The sequence below is a fragment of the Aedes aegypti genome, chromosome 3, assembly GCF_002204515.2.
Source record: "Aedes aegypti strain LVP_AGWG chromosome 3, AaegL5.0 Primary Assembly, whole genome shotgun sequence".
NCBI classification, from domain to species: domain Eukaryota; kingdom Metazoa; phylum Arthropoda; class Insecta; order Diptera; family Culicidae; genus Aedes; species Aedes aegypti.
In genome coordinates this window covers 170,875,127-170,896,387 of record NC_035109.1, presented here as the reverse complement: position 1 = coordinate 170,896,387, position 21,261 = coordinate 170,875,127, and the positions used below count along the sequence as shown (strand labels likewise).

Sequence of the window (21,261 nt, the reverse complement as noted above, 5' to 3'; positions counted from 1 at the left end):
GCAAAAACTTCTAAATTTGCATCAGTCTAATGCATAATGTTATCGAGTATGGGTTCGATTCCTGTTACAGGTATTGAAACTTTTCGTCAGAAATGTTTCTCGGCTGAGCCACTGGAGCATGCTTGTCCATTATCTAATGTTAAGTTACAGTTTGTGCAGCTAAATGGCTGAAGACGGTGTCCGTGTCTTTTTTTAAACATGAATGTTAATTTAATTAATATCAAATCAATAACCACATTTCATTTGGTCTTGGTTACAATGTTACAATGCAATGAATTCCCTGTACTGATATATTCAAGAATTTATATGGGTCATTTCCGGGGTTCCTATGTATTGCTGATCAATTAACGGATTTGGCATACAGCCCAATTAACAAGTTTAATTTTATCAAAGCTTTCACGTATTACTACTGAAATTTCACGAAAGCGTTGATAGAGTGGCCCATTCTATAGAAGGTCAACGTTGTAAAACTGTGATATTCATTACTAGAGGACTTTGGAATTTGCTCTACAAAAAGATATAATAATCACCTGATAACGTTTATATGATTTCTTAGCAAGGATAAGAACTAGCTCATGGACAAATCTTTTCTTTGTTCTATTTTATCGATGCCTATTGTAAAAGTAAAGTGAGTCAGCGATGGCGTTGGAAAGTTTTACTTACACTTATTTAAATTTAAATTTAAATTTTTGATATTGAAACTAATTTTATGAAATGTTTAATTTTATTTCATACAAAATCGATTCCATAAACTGATAGAAATCAATGAAGTAGTGATTTTACCGAAATAAATTTAATAATATTTGAATGCCAGAAGAAAACATGTTAAAAAGCTGTGAAATAGTGATCAATCTGCCGGATTACGGTACTGATTATAATATGAGTTGATAATCTTCGACTAAAATAATTGTGCTGCATTGCATGCATCACTGGATGTATGCAGTGGAACATAGTAGCCGTGATTTGTGTGTGCTATTTTTCGCTCCAGATGCAGCAATGTTGCCTGTTTAAAAAGCACTGTTGAAGAATATCGAATAGGATTTCAATCAATAACTATTTACTGAGACTTTCGATTTGAAAACGGTCTTTGACAAAGTTGTAGCTGACAAATGTATTCAACAGTATCAGCGTAGCTCTAACCCTCAAGAGCACAAGGGCAAATATTATTACCGGTTGAATAAATTGCTTGCTTTTCCATAGTAATGCCCATACAAACTTTGAAGGGCTTGTGCAGTTTCAGTTTTCTTCCAAATGAGCTTAAACAGAGTTGTTTTACAGAGCAAACAAGTTTTAGGATCTGAATAAAAAATTTGATTTTCACAAAGACAAAGCAAATGTGTCCAAAAAAGTGTATATAAATTAAGTGCCCACTTGGCGTTCTCTTCACTCTTGTTTGTCCGAAGTTTTTTTTCACAAACGTTTTGAAGCGAATAGATAGAATAGATTTAGGGTATAATTGGTCAAAATAAAATGGTCAAATATATTTGAACCTCCTACTGGCTATACATTTTTTTTGTATCATTCTTGTTACCGCAGAATCACTGGAAAATACATTGAACTTTTTTAATCAGATAGTAACAATTTGCTTGCAGTTTCGATTTTTACTATTATTATGCATAGAGCAGACAAGTAGCTAGCTATTGTTTATTCCATTAGAAGTGTGTTGAATGTGTTTGAAAATATTTCAACTTTTTACTATTTCTCATTCATCTTTCCTTATCTTTTTTTTGAAAAATATCTCCTTTTCTCTTCTTCCGGTGTTGGGCCATCTGTATTCATAGTTTAAAGTAAATAAAATGTAAGTTAGCCGAACATGTTGTGAAAAAGCAATTAAATAACTTAGATTTCAATCACTTCTTCAACAGAGATTTTACCGCGCTGAAAAAAGAAGACATATACTACAACAATGAACTAGCATTCAGCATCGCCGAAAAGCATCTCGGCATCCCGTCTCTGCTGGACCCGGCTGATATGCTAAAATACGAAGTGCCTGACCGATTCTCAATACTAACCTACCTGTCACAATATTACCGAGTATTCAGTAATCAAGGTTCGTATTGAAACTGGTTGAACTTCCCATTAACTATTTATAGGTATCTATAATAAAATGTTTTCGTCATCCGTTTCGATCCCAATTTTAGAGCCAACCGCCACCAGCAAAAAAGTAACAGAAAAGGAAACCAAATCGACGGACGGTTTGGACGGCAAGGTAAGAGAAATCTCACTTTTTGTTTGACGTTGACGGTGGTAGTATTTACATATGGCGGCTTGTGTGTTCTTATCGTCTAGTAACTGGCTGTGGCTGTCGCAAATCACCGGGAAATATTAACTGTACGTGATCGTATTACTAACAAGCCTCGTGTGTCTTCTCCATGGTTTATATCCGCATCGTTTTCAGCTCTTCATCCCTTTGGCTAACACTTGATATAACTGAGAGAATTTAAGAAACACGAATGATAATAACAGTCAAATATAGAAGCAACTTTTAGAAGCTGTTGTAGTTTTAGAGGGAGTAAACCTTTGACAGTCACTTATCTTGCAGAACACAATTTAAAGCAAACATGAAACGAATTTGATTTTACACTGATAAACATAAGGACACTTAAGCATCTCGTCGATTAGGTTTGTAACCAAAGTTTATAGCTTAGGGTGTGAAGTTTACGTACACAGCTAAAAAAATGTTGTAAATTTAAGTTTATTTTCATGCACATATTTGGAGCATCAAAATAAACCTAAATTCCAACGACCAATCCATTATTTTTCAATCGAATTCACTTTAAATTTACACAATCATGTAATAGTCAACCATTTTTAGTTGAAAATTAAATGTGCATTCATTTAAGTTTACATGATGTTGTAACAACACACGAATTTGATTTAATTTTACGGTAGACTTCAGCTTACATCACATTGAAAATTAAATATTTTTTTCTGTGTAGCCAAAAATATGTTGTAAATTTCAGTTTATTTTCATGCAAATATTTGGAGCATCAAAGTAAACTGAAATGTCAACGACAAATCGCTTATTTTTCAATCAAATGCACTTTAAATTTGTCACGATCATGTAACATTCAAGCATCTTTAGTTGAAAATTAATCGTAATGCTGTAACAATAGATGAATATGATTTACTTTTACTATACTCGTCTGTTTACGCTACATTGAAATTTAAATATTTTTATCTGTGACTTACTACTTGAATGGTTGTGTTTTCGTTTTTAACCACGAGTTATAAAAAATAGTTTGATTTTTTTATGGGAAATATATATCGCTATCCGGGGTAACAATGATCAGTTTTTTGGAATATTATTGAAAATTTCGTTTGAAACTGCAAATGTTTTTGCTTATATAAGCAAGTCGGTGTTCAGACAGACCGGACTAGAGGATATTTTGGCGTTATGCAGATACGTTCAGAATTCCATAAGTTCTGATTTTTCCGATGCTATTCTAATGCAGATGTGGCATCAAACAGTTAAGTTCCATTATCATAAAAAAATAATGCAATAATTTTTACATTGTGAATTAGGGTTCCTAGCACCGACCCCTTTTGACGAGTACCGGTTTTACGGTACTGTAAACCTCAGTATCGGTAGTACCGGTAAAATACCGGTACTGGAAGATTTTTTGTAATAAATATAAAACATGCAGTATTGGACAAAAAATAAGCAACTTTTTCAAATTTGTCAAAAAACTCCGGGTTGCTAAAGGCTATTTTTAGATTGTATGAATTGAAACACTAAGAATATATGCTCTTAAAATAATTATGAGTAAACTTCTTTAACTTTACAACTTATGATTAACTCAAAAATATGTGTTAAACTTTAAAATCTGTCCGTCGTGGTCCACCATTTAATCAAATCTGTCCTCAAACCATACATAGTTGACCGTTTCATAGAAAATTCGAAAAAGATGCAGATGTATTGTGTTATATTGTATATGATGCGGAAAATCGTTCAAAATGAATAATTTAAGAACTATTTCCATGTTATACTCTTGTTTTTCATTTATAAAATACGATTTTAAAATGCAAAGCATGTTTAAAGTTCAATGATTAACTGACATTTGTTTGTGTATTTTTGTAATAAAACTTTCAGACACGGAGAAAGCTCTTTCTGGGTCCATCCAAATGTTGCCCTAATGGTTGCCATTCCATAGTGAAGTGTCAACAAGTATTTCACTTTGAACTTGGCAGACTTGTAATACACGAAACATTTCTATTAATCAATATCAAATCAATGTTTAACAGAAACAATATGCAAACAATGACCGTGCTTCTAACATTTTTATGCTGATAAGTGCTGATAAGATTTTAATTATAATAAACGCTTATGTAATACGTTCTTTGATCGGCCTGAGAAATCCGTGATAAACGAACTTTACCAAACGTGTTTAGTATTTGTTGTGAAGAAATCTAGTGATTCAAACAATTATTAGATTTTTCATCCGTACCGGAAATACCGGTACTCAATGCTTTCCAGTACCGGTATTTCGGTACCAAAAATTGGTCGGTATTACCGGTACTTTTGGTACCGGTGCTCCCGCTCATGAATATAATAAAGGGAAGCATCATTCATCCATTGAAAATAGTCCATCGATAAATTTTTATTCGATCTTCTTACTAGGACAGACATTCCGATCAATGAGAGCCGCTGATCAATGTTACCCCATTTTTCGGTACCGTTTGATCTCCGATTTCGAACATGACTCGTATTTTGAACAGTGGCAATTGTAAAGATTAAAAATAATATTTTGCATATCTCAAGAATCAAATCATGTGTCTCTAGTAAAATGGGGTTGCTGAATTTGATGCCGCTATTATAAATGTTCCAGTACGTCAAATTTTTGAGCTACAGTTCGCCAAGTTGTATAAAATTATGGTTTACCAATTTTTACGTGAAATTTTAACCATGATTTATCGAAACACATGTCCACCAAGCATGCAGAATAGGACTTAAACTTTCATTTGGAATGGAGTTTGCTTGAAATTGCACAATTGATTTCCGACTGAGTCGATTTTTTCAACATACCTGCTGTTTCCATACAACATTTTTCATTTCATGCTTGTGATAGAATAAGGGCGTAAGTCGCATGGTCGATTTCTCTTCATCGATTCTCTCCATCGATTCTCTTTTCTGTTAATAAAGGAGGCGAGATACAAGGTTGTTGGCTAGTTTTCTCCTCAGGATGCAAGATTGCATCGCCGTCCGATATCCTAAAATGAGAAACTGCTACAAAGTTTGCACCTTGTCACCTTTATTCGCAGAAGAGAGCATCGATAAAGATAAATTGCCCATGCGACTTACGCCCTCATTCTAGCACACGCTTGATTTCTTTTATATGGCAAGATACAATACTTTTCTAAAGCATCGAAAAATAACTTTTGAGTAATCAAGAGTATTATAGGCTTTGTTGATTAGAACTCTTTAACACATACAGTATATAAAAAGTATGTATAAAATTTGAATTTTGTTGTTAATCAAATAAATCGCAATACAAGTTGGTAAATTTGGATACTAGTTTATTGAAATCGTTAAATAATGCAATTTCAACCACCTATATAATATTTTTGAAAACTGTAATGGATTAAACTGATTGAACAAATGGCGTATTTTGTTTTGGTGCTTGTGTCGCAGCATGTCGGCCCTGTGAGATGAAGAATTTTTCAATCCACAAGATTCGTTTTGTGCCAAGTATAGAACAACAAGTGGCATTATCTTGTTGAAATTCTCAGCGAATGGAATCAAAAACACTGCGGAACAAGTTTTTGTCTCAAGCACCAAAATACCGCTATTTACTAAATTAAGGGTTGCTGAATGCATTGTCATTTTTAAAAATATCATTGCACGCCTAGTTTTTGATATATTGACTGTTGAAAGTGCTAAATTTGACTATTTCAGCCAACTTGCATGCAAGATTGTCAGCTTGTATGGCAATTTATTCGATTAATTTTCCACATAATTCAAACTAATTGTGTATAACAATTATCATTATTATTTTTTGATGGTTTCGAAAAGTATTGTATTGTGCCATATAAGAGAAATGAAGAATTTTGTATGGAGACTGCAAGCGTATTGGAAAAATCGATTAAATTTCAATTTAACCGTGCAATTTTAACCAAATTACATCTGAAATGAAAGTTCCCAAGTAGCACACATGTTATAATTGAGGCAGAATAACTCTTATATAACCTGATCTGGTCATATAAGAGTTATTCTGCATCAATTATAACATGTGTGCTACTCGGGTTAAAGTACTACATTGCGTACTTGGTGGTTAAGATCATAAGAAGTTTGATAAATCATACCTTAAATTTCATGTAAACATCAATGAAAACAATGTTTTACACAACTTTGGCGACCTGTAGCTAAAAATAGTGACTTGCTGGAAAATTTCTGAGAACTTGAAAATTTTAGCAACCAAAAATCTACTAGAGACACATAATTTGATCCTTGATACACGCAAAAATGTTATTTTTGTTACGCTGTGAAATTAGTCATAGAATCCTATCGACAATTCGAAGATCAGTGCGATCCATCAATGTTATTTTTTTTATCGCAGAACTGATGTTTTTCGTTGAATTCAGGTGATCGAAAAAGTCGAAATTTAGCGTGACATAATTTGTGTACCTTCCCTTAAAATAGTTCTTTCATAGAAAATGAAAATAAAGTATTACCGCGTATAAAGACAGATCAGTGCAAAAACTGTGAGGCAATTACTAAATGAGCTCGAACATTCATAACTAAAATACTAGAAAAATGTATAAGCGGAGATGAACCAGCCAAGGGCTGAAAATCTCCCTAATAAAGATAAATAATAATAATAGAAAAATGTATAAGGGGCTCATAGTGGCTTCAGTACATCAATTTATATCTTTTTAATGCATTCGAACCCTCTGAGCAGAATTTCGATAAAAAACAAAAGTAGATTGAATATGATCCACCCTAATTGCATTATCTTTCGACAGATACGCGTTTTCCGACTACTAATTGAAGCCTTCTTCAGTGTCAGTTACTCGTGTCAGTGAATATGAGTAACTGACACTGAAGAAGGCTGTCAGTAGTAGGGATTTAGGGATGAAACTGATTGGATGAAATTCTTCGAATATATTGTTACGGCCTTCTGTCGTTCTGTCCTTTTTTAATCCCTTTTCGACATTTGGCTTTCCACTTTATGAATCGGTTTGTGGACCGTCGAACGTTAAAAAATCAAAAGCACAAAACTTCGAAAATTATTTGCTTGGTGTAAAACTCTCTTGATGGACGAGAAACACAAAATCTGTGGAATGAATGTCGTTTGACATAATGACATTTGTATTAATCTTAGATTTGGCATCAGTTTCAGAAATTTCCAAGCATAAACAACAAAAATAGAATTATCTGGCTTGTTATGTTCAATGTGACAAACCCATAGTGAAAGCAGCTTTTATTATGAAAAAATAGAAATAATCAAAACCTAACCGTTTCCTGGCGATGCCATCATAGTCAGCTGCATTTAATTTACATAGTTCTTTCGTATGTTCCTTTGACCACTTGTGATGTGAATATTGAAGGTAAAGGCTTTCGAATGCAAACGAAAACGTATCGACTACGGTGATTGCTTTCAATACTGGTTATGATTGAAACCGTTATTGAGGACCCCTCCGTTTTCACAATTCTTGGCTCACTAAAACTGCCATTTGGCGGCCTATTTAATTTTACTGTTATTTTGTATTTTATCAGATAACTTGAATTTCCATAGCGTTTGCAACTACCGATTGTTGAAGTTATTGCATCATTAGAAAGTCAAGGTACATAAAATGTGTAAACATTATTTCAAGCAATAGTTATGTGCGAATTTGTTAATTATTTCTTATGGCGCTGGTCATATGATGTATTTTTACAATTGAAATACATCACAAACAGCTTAAATCGTCTTCGCACCATTATAAGATGTAAATTGAACATTTTGAATGAACAAATGTAAATAGTGGGCCGGCTTCAGCGATAATTTCTCATAGCACACATCGTGAGTGGAATAGGTTCCTAAAATTGGTGATAACATTTTGTCTTTATTAAAGATCATGACAGGACGTGTCCTTGTTTCTACTTTGGCAAGTTTTCCCGCTCAAAAACGGCTCTATCACATTTAAACTTTAGGTTTCAAAATAGGTTCACAGTTATACCTTGACACTTTTGATCATGTTTGACGTTCACTTTGCTGACAAATTTTCACTGTGGTTATACTTTTCAAAAAGTGATATCACTGCGGGTGTTCCTATCTGACATTTCGGGAGAGATACGGAAAATAAAATACAGTCAATTCTCCCTAGCTCGATATTGAAGGTCTCTTAGCGTTAGAGAGGTATCGACTTACAGAACACAAACCCAGTGCAACTGCGATCCAAGGGACCATCGAGTTAGCCATGAAAACCAACTTAAACTATAGTTTTCTAACTCGATATCGAGTAAGGGAGACTTAACTGTAAACCTAAAATTTGAGTTTAAACCAAGGGGTATGACAAAATCTCATAAACCAGAAAAATATAATTGTTTTTATTAGTTATGATTCGTGGTTTACGGCTAACAAGCCAAGTTGAAGTTCGACAACTACCGAAAAACTAAACATTACATATATTAATACTTTGGAATTGGATTAAATGGACAAATTGATGTGAAGTTTGCGAAAAAGTTACACGTCTTCTCGGTGAGAATCGAACTCACGACTCCCTGTTCTCTAGATAGGGCGCGTTACCCCTACGAAACGAGAGAACTCATGGACGCAGAAGTTAACCTGAATGGATCATTGAAGGTAGTTTTTGCAAGTGCTCACCGCATCAAAACAAAGGCACCACGGTATATGGGATTTAACATTGTGACAGCATTGCTGTTCTGTCAAACACACAAGGCTACGGTGGCGCTATCTATGCTTTCCATAGCGGCCGTTTTGGTTATTTTAATGATCCATTCGATTTCAGCTCAATAATCACGTTGTTCTTTTTCGCAAAGCGCACCTCTTTCGGAAGAATTAGATGCCCATCCAAACACAACGCTTTCTATTTTTATTCAATGCCTAGCCCGAGAGCGCATTATTTATTATGTATTGAAACACCACACTTGCCAACGACGTGCTGGCTGAGATTTCTATAGTGCGGGCTTCAACTGGGTCGCGACGTTCTCAAACGAAAGAAAAAAATGTTTCCTTTTGGACTTAAACCAACGAAAAACACTTGAAAATTGCGTAAACATACGTTTCTGGCCAAATCTTAAGTGTTTTGTACAAAACTGGGACAGGGCTTTAGGACCCCATTGCAAAAATAACCATATCCACTGATAAGAGCTAGATGGAAAACAGCCAAAATTTAGGAATCCTGTGATTTTCTCTGCTTTTGAGTGATTTTTATGTCATGTGAAGTGTAGAGAATTTTCATTGAAAAAAGATCCTCGAACGGCGGGATTCGCACTCATGACTCTCAGCATGGTCGTTCTGAATAGCTGCATGTTTACTGCTAACAATCGACTAATTATAGAAGCTAATTTATATTAGAAGCAATTAGTACTAGATCTAAGCAAACCGCAGGAATATTTGTTCACTTATAATAAACTGCTTTTGCACAAAAACAAATCCAATATCACATATAAAAATTAACTTGCAGTAGAAAACACTAACAGGGTGTCGGCCTCTGAATTCATACGATCACGACAACGGCCTCCACGACAGCGAATAACCATTAGCCACATTTTGCTCACGCGTGTTTTGTTTCTTTTTTCTCTTTCTCCTTCTTTTTCTCATTTTCTTCATTTTCGTAGGACGATAACAGTTTGGATATTGTGGGTCAATATAAGCCAGAAATTTTCTGCTAAAAAACTACAAAAAAAAAAACAAATACATAAGTTTAGCGCATACCTAGTTTAAATACATATAAAAAGATATAAATATTAAGAAAAGTTTCGAACAAGACCGAACAAACAAGCAGAATCTCATCATAGATCGCATCCGGCATTTCAACGTTGTTTAGTAGAAAATTCAAACATCTTTCATTCCCGGCTGAGTCGTGTGGTGATTATTACAGGTAATTCTTCTCCTTCTCTTAACATCTTTTCAAATGTTTGATTTGTTTTGTTACATGTAGTAGTAGTAGTTTTTTTTGTCATACGGTAATTTCCCCGAAATTCGTCAAGTAGAACTTGTCCAGCGTGCTTTTCGTTCCATAGTCATCCTCATGATATTTTCAGTGCTTTGAATGTGTTGTTTTCATTGCTTCAATGCTTTTATGTTTTGTGTTATGTTAATGAGGCTAAATTTGTCCTTGAATCTGATTGCCAAACGATTAGTTGAGAATCTTTGTATTATCAAGATGAAGTAGTATTATTACATATCACATACCGCTGTTTTCTTGTTATCGATATGAATGCATACAGTGATGCTATTTTTTTCTGAGTGTTTCAAATACAATATGGCTGCTTGGTCGTTCATAGAAGTTAATATTCAATGTTATCTTCTTTTCCAAGCAGCCTAGATAGCCGTGTAGTGTCGGTAGTGGTTGTCTCAACTGGCTAAGAATAACACTACGGATTGCCTGATCCTGTAGTAAAAATCTACTAATCAGGTAACCCCAATCCCAAGGTGTGATGCGACCCGTGCTGATGGATGAATGGTTGAGGGGGTTTAAAATATGCTCAATCGCTAACGGAGCCTGGAGAGCACCAGGGCGAACTCTCCAGTATGTAGCTCTTACTGCATTAGGGCGGGGCAATGATGCAGCGGACCGTCTTTCCCCAGCGACTCGTGGGACCAAAAAATGAGTGCAAATAATCAAACCAAAATAAAAGGTGTCGACTGCCTCCCTCAGTTCGAAAAAGGTGACGACTGCCTCTCCCAGTCGGACGAAACGGAAACAGAGAATGCTTTTGGTAAGCTTGGACTGACCGAAGATGAGCTTCTCAGTAGTTCGCATGAAAACATGGAAACCGACCTCCCTCTGACACTCCCGAACGACCCAGGACTCCATCCTTCGGTTGAACCAATGGACGACGAAGAGGATGGAATTACAGTCACAATAAACTTGTCAGGATCGCAGCCATCAATCACAGGATCGAACGTCACCTCGGGTCCTATTGATGGGAAGACCGATCAACATCCAACAGATGACGCGAACAAACAAAAACCTACTGGCACCAAAAAGATCACTCGGAGCCAAAGGAAGCAGCTAAAAGCACTCCGACAAAGTGGCTTAAGCCGCCCTGAGGCCCTATCCAGAATCACGGGGGGTGAGACTATGGTGTCAACTCCTTCGAAACGCACTCGGCAGGACCTTGACAAGTCTACAAATGCTGAAGAAGAACATAAGCAGAAACGGATGAAACAACACCTGAATCCGAGAAAGCGCGTTGGGCAACAGGAAACCAACAGCTCAACAGCCTCGACGATCAACAAACCCCCACCAGAAGATAAAAAACAGACTAGTCTAAGCTACGGTGAAATTACCAGTCGCAGGAGAGTCGGAATAATCCCAAAAGACTTCCCCACGACCCAACTTTCAACGACTCAGCTGGACGTTCTCCAGGAGGCACTGCTGCTTCGGGTTGAACAACAACGGAACGCGACAATGAAGCCCAAGTTCTCTAACCTTATCTACAAGTCTGGCCATATGGTTCTTATTTGTAAGGATCAGGAGACTGCGGAATGGGTAAAGGAGATAACACCTGCATTAAATCCCCTGGAAGGCGTTGAGGTGGTTGCAATGGATGAGGATAAGATTCAACGTCCAGAACTGATTCGAGCCTTCTTCCCTCAAAGCGCACAATACACCGATGATCGTATCAAAGCTCTCATCGAGAGTCAGAACGATCTGATAACCAACAACTGGCGTGTCATGCAACGGCTCACTCCTAACAACAAGCATGTGGTGTGGGTCTTTAATGTAGATGGACCGTCCATGGAAAAACTCATTCAATCCAAGTTCATCCTCAACTTCCGCTTTGGAGAAATACAGTTGAGGAAAGTAAAGAGCACAACCCCAAACTCCAATGACAATCCAACTGGACAGCCGACCCAAGAGAAATCTGAGGAGGCCTCTAGAAGCATCCCACAACCAACTCCCACCATACAGGCTAGCTTGTCTTCCTCTGATGGAAAAGATGCATATTTGACCTCACTTCCTGGCCCAAGCGGTGTCACCTCAATGGCTCCCAATAAGGGCAGTGGAAATGTCAAAAGTGTAAAATTGACCACAGGGGATAAGCCAGCAGGCCTAGGTAAGGGAAAGGACAAAAACCAAAATCTAAGACATCCCCCAAAATCAAAAGTTGATGATCCGCAACATCCAAAGAAGGACGGCAAACGTCCGGAAAATGCGGAACGCCTCAGCAATGATTAAAATCCTCCAAGTGAATCTCCATCATGCTCAGTGCGCAACAGATGTGCTTTGCAGGAGATTCACAAAAGAACACCTTTCCGTGGCACTGATTCAAGAGCCATGGGTCAACAAAACTCGAATACAAGGTATTCAACTAAACTCGTGTAGGTTGGTATATGATGACAGCCAGCTCTCTCCCAGAGCAGCTATTCTAATACGCAATGATACTAAATGTTTTCCAATTACAGAATTCATCAAAAGGGACATCGTAGCGGTCAGGATGGAGGTTTCTACTGCTAGGGGCAGTACTGAGATCATTATGGTTTCGGCGTATTTCCCTGGCGACGCAGAAGACATTCCTCCTCCAGAGATGGCTGCTCTTGTCTCTTACAGTCAAAAACACAACATCCCCTTCGTCATCGGTTGTGACGCCAATGCTCATCACCTTGTATGGGGAAGCACAAACACAAATATCAGAGGTGAGCATCTTTTGCAGTTTCTTTCCTCCAAAAATATTGACATATGCAATGTCGGTGATAAGCCTACATTTGAAAACATCTTACGACAAGAAGTCCTTGATCTGACTTTATGCAGTCAATCCATCTCGGATAAAATAAAAAACTGGCATGTTTCTAATGAAATATCTATGTCAGACCATAAACATATAGTCTTCGAGTGGGAAGGGGGTCTAATGATTCAAAAGTCGTTTAAAGATCCCAAGAAAACTGATTGGGAAATCTACTCAGCTATTCTCCGTTCTGAAGACTATATAATAGAGCCGAATATTCAGACAATTATACAGTTAGAAGCAGCTTCGGATTCTATTAAAAACAAAATTCTAAATGCTTATCAAGAGAGCTGTCCGATCAAAACAGTTAGTTCGAACAGAGATGTTCCATGGTGGAACTTCAACCTTGATAAACTCAGGAAAACTGCTCGGAAGGAATTCAACCGAGCCAAACGCACTTCTGATTGGAGTCTATACCGAAAGGCTCTGACAGAGTATAACAAAGAAATGAGACGAGCAAAACGGAAATCATGGGTTCTCATGTGTGAAAGCATTGAGAAAACTCCCGTAGCTGCTCGACTTCATAAAACTCTTTCGAAGGATCACTCCAATGGTTTGGGAAGTCTTCAAAGGACTGACGGTTCACTCACTGTGGAACCTCGTGAAACACTGAGTGAAATGCTAAGAGTTCACTTTCCTGATTCAATCCCACAAACGAGTCTAAATGCTGAAGGTGCCAGACTTGACGTCTCAGTTCCACACGGGTTCCTATCAGGGGACTCAGGAGCAAAAAGGGACGCAATAAAGGTTGCCAAAGAAGCTTTTACTCGCGATAGGGTTGTTAGGGCAGTGAGATCTTTCGAGCCATTCAAATCTGCTGGCATGGATGGAATCTTCCCAGCGCTTATCCAAAAAGAGGAAGAGACACTGATTCCACACATGGTAGAGATTTTTAAGGCAAGTTTAGTTCTGGGACACATTCCAAATGATTGGCGTCAAGTTCGAGTTGTCTTTATTCCAAAAGCAGGAAAAAAGGACAAAACCAACCCTAAAGCATTCCGACCGATAAGCCTATCCTCGGTAATGCTTAAAATCATGGAGAAGGTATTATGCGAGTATATAGATTCTAAATTTATGAAAACTATGCCTCTTTCTAAATCCCAATTTGCTTATCAAAGCGGAAAATCAACGGTCTCAGCACTGCACACGCTAGTGAACAAGATCGAGAAAACCTTTAATGCAAAAGAAATCGCTCTTATAGCATTTCTTGATATTGAGGGCGCGTTCGATAACGCTTCTTATTCGTCTATAGGTTCGGCAATGTTGAGGAGAAACTTCGTCCCATGCATTGCAACCTGGGTACATGCTATGCTAGCAAATCGACAGATCTCATCTGAGCTGAGTGATTCGCGCATTACTGTAATGGCTACAAGGGGATGCCCTCAAGGGGGAGTACTATCTCCCTTATTGTGGTCATTAGTGGTGGACGAACTGCTAGATTGCTTAGAAAGAAGGGGTTTTGAAGTTGTTGGATACGCAGATGACGTAGTCATTATTGTACGAGGCAAATTTGACAGCGTTATTTCATCAAGGATGCAAATTGCTCTCAATCACACACTCTCCTGGTGTCAAAAAGAGAAACTAGGAATAAACCCTTCAAAAACAACAATTGTACCGTTCACAAAAAGACGAAAGGTACAACTCCACCCTCTTTTCTTGAACCAAATACAATTAGTTTACTCAAATGAGGTCAAGTATCTTGGCATCACACTTGACGCAAAACTAAATTGGAACACCCATCTTCAAACAATCATAAATAAAGGTCTCAATTCACTCTGGGTTTGCTCAAAGACCTGTGGTAAAACATGGGGTCTAAAACCCAGTATGATCATGTGGATCTATAAAACAATCGTTCGGCCTAGAATAACCTATGCGTCCCTTGTTTGGTGGCCTAAGACAAAGGAAGCTACGGCTAGAGCTAAGCTGAACAAAATTCAACGTACTGCCTGTATTGCCATAACCGGTGCAGTTCGTAGTACCCCCTCGTTTGCCCTAGATGCTATACTCAATCTGCCCCGGCTGGATCAATTCATAAAGCTGGATGCTGAGAAAAGTGCTCTTCGGCTAAAACGATCAACAGTCCTACTGTCAGGGGACTTAACAGGTCACCTCAGTATATTAAACGAATTTTCGATAAATCCTTTTGTTGAAAAATGTAGTGACTGGATGGAAAAAGTGGTAAACTATGACTCGCCATTCACGGTGGTCTTTCCTTCTCGTGAGGAATGGGAAGGAGGTGGACCCACCATTTCACCGGGATCTATTAAATTCTACACAGATGGTTCAAAAATGAATAATTTGACAGGGTCTGGAGTATACGGACCGAAAACCAAAATCTCTGTCTCTCTTGGACAGTGGCCTACAGTATTTCAAGCAGAAGTCTATGCAATCAAGGAATGTGCGCAGCTGTGTCTGAAAAGAAATTACAGACATGCCACCATATGTATTTTCTCTGATAGTCAAGCAGCGCTTCAATCTTTGAAGGCTTTCACTTGCAACTCAAAACTTGTGTGGGAATGCATTCTTGCACTGAAATCCCTAGCTGAACGCAATCGAGTTAAACTATATTGGATCCCAGGACATACGGGTCTAGAGGGTAACGAAATTGCCGATCAGCTAGCAAGGAATGGATCAACCAATATGTTCATTGGTCCAGAGCCATTCCTTGGCATTTCAAACTCTGCACTAAACACGGAATTGAACAACTGGTTGTTCGATCAAATTCAATCAAATTGGAATACAGTTTCCAATGCGAATCAGTCCAAAAGGTTCGTAACAATAAACACGACACAAACACAAAAACTTATAGGTCTCAACAAAAGGGATCTCAGAACATACATCGGTCTAATAACTGGTCACTGCCCAAGCAGATACCACTTATACAAGATCGGTGTCGTCCAAAACACAAATTGCCGTTTCTGTGACGAGACGGACGAAACCTCACAACACCTTCTCTGCTCTTGCAGTGCACACATCCATCGTAGGTTCAAAATATTTGGCAAGCACTACTTACAGCCAGCTGATATTTGGAACGCATCCCCCAGGGAGGTGGTTAGCTTTATTAGGCTGATCACGCCAGATTGGGGGAACTACAACACTGCAACCTAGGACTTCTGCCCATCAATGGCAGATGGTTCAAAGTTCAGTCAAATGCGCAAAGTATTCCGGAGGCACATTTGCTACTGGAAAACATTGTGTACATAGAGTAATAGGGTATATCACAATAGTCCTAAAAAATGGACGCAGTGATCCCACACCCGACAGAAGAAGAAGAAGAAGAAGAAGAAGAAATACAATATGTTTCCAAATTTGAGCCAGCTTTTCTCCATTTATCTAACGTTTTTCATTTGTCCTAAGGATACCTTGCACTACCAGATTGGTTTAGCCAATAACGACCACGCTCAAATAAATTATCACAGTCGATGAGTCAGCTTCGAACATTTTTTTTTTGCTTTTTCACACATCTCGACAATAACAGTAGGCCAACAAAAATAATGTTGATCCACTTTTGGTGTCGAGATGTGTTGAAAGACGAAAAAACTTTAATTTATTCTAGCGTAGTTCCATTTATTTATCTTTATAATTTAAATTAAATTATTCTTCCGTGTGTTGACGAAATGAGCTAAGCATGGGCGTGGCCATGATTTACATCCAGGGGTGGAATGTGTCAAATTACGATCATGATAACAGCCTCTGTACAATTTGCATGAAACGTTTATCGATTAAACTCTGACGAGGTTTATTACATGTCTAAGGTTTCGAGTTTGGGTGTGTTGTTCTATTTAGAGGAAAATTAGTTTATTTTCCGTTTTTAGTCTTGTGCTTCGTCTTACTGTAAATGCCGATTTCTGATTATTAGTCCGTTATTAGTTCAAATAATTCATCTAAGTAATGTACCAACAACCATATGACAGTTACAGTTAGATAAAACACAGAAGAAGAACAAAAACGACAAAATTAGTTTCCTTTAACAAAGACAACAACCCGAGTCGAAACGTTAAACAAGTTATGAATTTCGTATTGTATCAAAAACTGCGTAGTACTTGAACCCAAACAAACAAGTGTTATAGTAGAACCACCGCCATGTTAAACTATGAAGGACGCAATCCCATTATTCGAGTTATAATAGGATTTAATATAGTTCCTCCAAAAATCTCTAATATGACTCAATCATTTCTTCATCTAGGAAGAATCTTCGTAGAATAAGTCTCGTCCAAGTATTTTACACTCATCAAGAGATTCTGCCAGAAGTTTCTTGGTGTATTTTATCAAATTTGTTGCTTCAAAAACAAAAGGAGTTAGTTTTTAACACAAATTATTTGTTTATAAATCACTACAAGCAACTCTCACAATTTATTAAACGATTATTTTTTTTTATTGAGAGTTTCAATACATCCACAAATTTTTCAAGGATATCTCTAAAAGCTCTTTTAAAAATATCTGTAAAATTATTTCAGAAATTTGTACAGTAATCCTTCCGGGCGTACTTTCCCAAACTATTTAAAATTTTACGACAACAATTACTCCTGAGAATTTCTCTCGCGTCTCCGGAATTCCTACAGATATTCATATGAGAATGTCTCCAAGGATTTATCAAAGAGAAACTCATCCACAGATTTCTATATCAATTTTGTCAAAAAATATTTGAAACTTCATGTATCAGTTTCTTAAGATTTTTTTTCGATAGAATTACTTCAGAAACCACTAACTTCGAGCTCGTGCAAGGATTTTTCAGACTTTTTCCTAAAAATATCTCTTGCAGTGGTAAGTTTTGGTATTCTAGTAGTAATATTTCCAAAAAATCCGCTTGGATTGTGTAAATTTGGCTGATTTTCCAGATGTTCTTTTACAGCCATTCCATGAAAAACCGATCTAGTGGGTCTCCGAATTCCGTGCAAATTTGCTATTTTGTTCCTTATCCGAAATAAGGATACACGTATTTTTGGATTTTTTGATTAGGGTGACCATTTCCGAAATAGGGTGACCAGAAAAATCGCGATTTTGCAAAATTTTTATTTTAAAAAAATTATAACTTTTGAACTGTTTGACCGATTTTCAATCTTTGTGGACGAAATGAAGGCTAAAAATTTTGACTTTTCGGTAAAAATATAAAATTTCACAAAAAATGTGTTTTTTACATAAAAAAACTCAATAGTTTCCGTTTTTTCGTGTTTTGAAAGCCTCGGGACCAAAGGGGCTATTGCTGCTCTCATTTTTTCTTAAAAGTTCAGAAAATTTTACGTAAACTGTCAAATTTTCAGCGATGTATGTTTTTTAGTTTTTGAGATATATTTTTTTGAAAATAAGTCATTTTTCATCGGCACACACTGTAGATCTCAGCGCATTAGATTTGTAATGTTTAAAAAAATCATAACTTTTGAACAGCTCAACCGATTTCCAATCTGTTTTTTATGGAATGAAAGCTTAAGGTCTCAACTTTCCAGAAAAAAAATATTTTTATGTATTTTCACGTTTAAACATATTTTTATCAGATTTTTCAATTTTGTCTGAATAGTTGAAATTTCAAAAAATCCAAAAATACGTGTATCCTCATTTCGGATAAGGAACAAAATAGCAAATTTTCACGGAATTCGGAGACCCACTAGATCGGTTTTTCATGGAATGGCTGTATAGGTAGATTTGAATAAATGCGAATAACATCGGGTTTTATGTAATGCCTTGAGAAATTCCTAGTGTAATCCTAGAAGTAATTCTTTAGACAAATATTCAGAAATTCTTGTAAATTCCAAATATCTATATTACTCTATAAACGCCCTTAAGGAAGCCCAGAAAGCATTCTAAGAAAAAATCTTAACAACTTAAGGACAATTAAGAGTAATTTATGGTGGAATTCCAAAAGGATACTTGGGAAAATCGCTGAAAGAATTTCTTGCGGAATTATTACTATTGGCAAATTTCCTCTTTGCATTTTTGCAAAACTTTTAAATTGGTACCTGTGAGAATTCTTCAGAAATCTTACCAAATCAAAGGAATTTATGGAGGAATCACTTAAAGAGGTCTTGGGGGACTTCACAGGGTTATCGAAAGACAGATAGATTTTTTCATGAATGCCAGTTGCATCAAGAATTAGCTGAAAATTTTTAAGAAAACCGATTTTAGTGGAATTTTTATAAGAGTATATGGAGTTATGCATGACGCAAAACAGGACTATTTCGAGAAATATCTGAAGGAATATAACAATGAACAATAACTGAAAAATCTGGCTTTAAAGCTTTAAAAGGAATTGTTTTATGAATTTTTCTAGGAATTCTGCCATAACATTCAAGTGATTCGTTAAATAATATAATTGCTAACTGGGAATTTTTAGTTTCGAAGGGCCTTATTTTATAAGTCGAGTCAATCAAAAACGACTCGACTGGAGTCACTGTCGACCAAAAATTTTGCTCGACTTGGCTCTGTCACTCGAGTTTTTCGACTGTTGTCACTCTATGTGACTGGATTACTATGGCAGTCGACGGGTGACATCTGAAATATTCATGCTTACTTTGATCGACAGACGAGTCATATGAATCTGCTCGATTTAAAAAATAGACCCCTTATTTTAGATGAATACTTTGAGAAATTATTTATTAGTAATTTGCTAGAGTCCCTAGAAAATATGCAACAATTCCTTATGTTTTTCAAAAAAGTTCCTTCAGGAAAAGATTTTTGAGATTTTTTTTTAAAAAATTCAGAGAAATTCACAGTAAATCACAGTAATTCACATAAATCTAGAAGTGTTGCTGAGGACTAGCTGGAGAAATTCAATGTACTCCCAGGGATGATTAAAAGAATAGTCCTTAGATTAATTTATTTTAAGCTAAGTAGAGAATTTGCTGCAATTTTGTTTGCGTCAGTCACTTTTCTATATGACTAACATTTGATAAGATTCCGACAAAACCATTGATGGATTTCTGATGAAATAGCTCAACCCTCTAATAACCAAATTTTTATTTTCGACAAAATTTTCATTTTTTGTTAGCTAAAATCGTTCTAAACATGTTTTAGACAATAATTCATTTTCACACGAGAATTTTCTTTGTGTTTTTTTCATTTTTTATTTTTATAAACTTGTTTTTGAACATCCCTATCCTTTATATTGAAGCTTTTTCTGATTACTTATTTTTGGAAATAATAAACATGTAATGTTTTTACGGTGAAAGCATTAAATTATTATTTTCTTTCTGGAACATTTTTTCATTTTCCGTGTAGCTTACGGAAAAATAGGTTTGTAATTATTTTAATACCACAATGCTCTCTTTCTTTGATAGATTGATTGTAGTAATATATAAAAGGTTCGACTTTTTGTATTACACATTAAATGAACCCTTATAGGCTATGAAATAATACTTTTTTTAACATTCCTTATGTGCGTGTTATGTTCCAAGGTTTAAACCAAAATAAAATCATTTTGGTTTCCGAGCTACGAAAAAATACACAAAATTTCATCTACATCCAAAGGTGGGGTTGGGTATTAGAAGGAATCCTATAGCAGATTTCTTGAAACGATTGCCTGCAAATCTATTGAGGGTTTCTTGTGAAGTGAGATTCTTAGTTGAATATTTACAAGTTAAGACAAACAACGTCCATTTACCATAGATTCACTTTGATATCGGTGCTTTATTGGTACGAAATAAAATCGTGTGATACGGTAATCAATTTCACCTAAATTTACGGTATCGCATCTATTTGTTTACAAGTTTAGTGTATTGCCAAACACGTGAACGGCCGGTAAACATATGTTTTCGCAATTCCGTTGCATATTAGCCTACTTTTTATTAAGAGAATGAGCAACACAACGGCTTACTTTTCATACCAAAAGAAATAATAATAATATCGAAAAGTAGCACTTTTCAGTACTGTTTTTTTGGGAGATACCAAGTTGACATCGGATTACCTCCATATGTCATAATTGAGTTGCTTTGATTTTCTGTATAACTTCGTTAACTAGGTTTTGATTCAACTACAGCCGTTTAATGAGCTGAATTAAGTCGGGTTCGGATGTAGAAACAGAAGTTAGTTGACTGTGAGGGATTCTGAGTCGGAATAGGATCCTATTGAGGATGTACATAAATACAAAAGGCAAAAGGCAGTAGAGTTTTGAGTCCACTATAAAAAAAAACGAGAGCTTTATGGTGTGATGAATGAACATGAATGACTTACAATATGATGTAAAATTGTATGCGACATTTTACCGGGTCTGTTTGTGAAAATAGCGACCCCTGTTGGATAAATGTACAACTCGTGATGACAAAATCTTTATTTTGAATTTTGAATTTTTATTTTTAACTAATTTATGCATAAATAAATATTTGAATTCCTATTTGTATAATAACTGATTTTTGCTATTTCTATTCGTA

The 21,261-nt window shown here is 36.3% G+C and overlaps 1 protein-coding gene across 1 annotated transcript in view; it reads left to right on the top strand.

Moving 5' to 3' along the window:
* Nucleotides 1-21,261, top strand: part of LOC5568663 (MICAL-like protein 1) — a 47,659-nt gene that overhangs the window by 12,722 nt on the left and 13,676 nt on the right. The window contains exons 3-4 of the mRNA XM_021852021.1: nucleotides 1,866-2,050; nucleotides 2,142-2,209. Coding sequence (XP_021707713.1) covers nucleotides 1,866-2,050; nucleotides 2,142-2,209 — 253 coding nt within the window. The remainder of the gene's footprint in view (nucleotides 1-1,865; nucleotides 2,051-2,141; nucleotides 2,210-21,261) is intronic.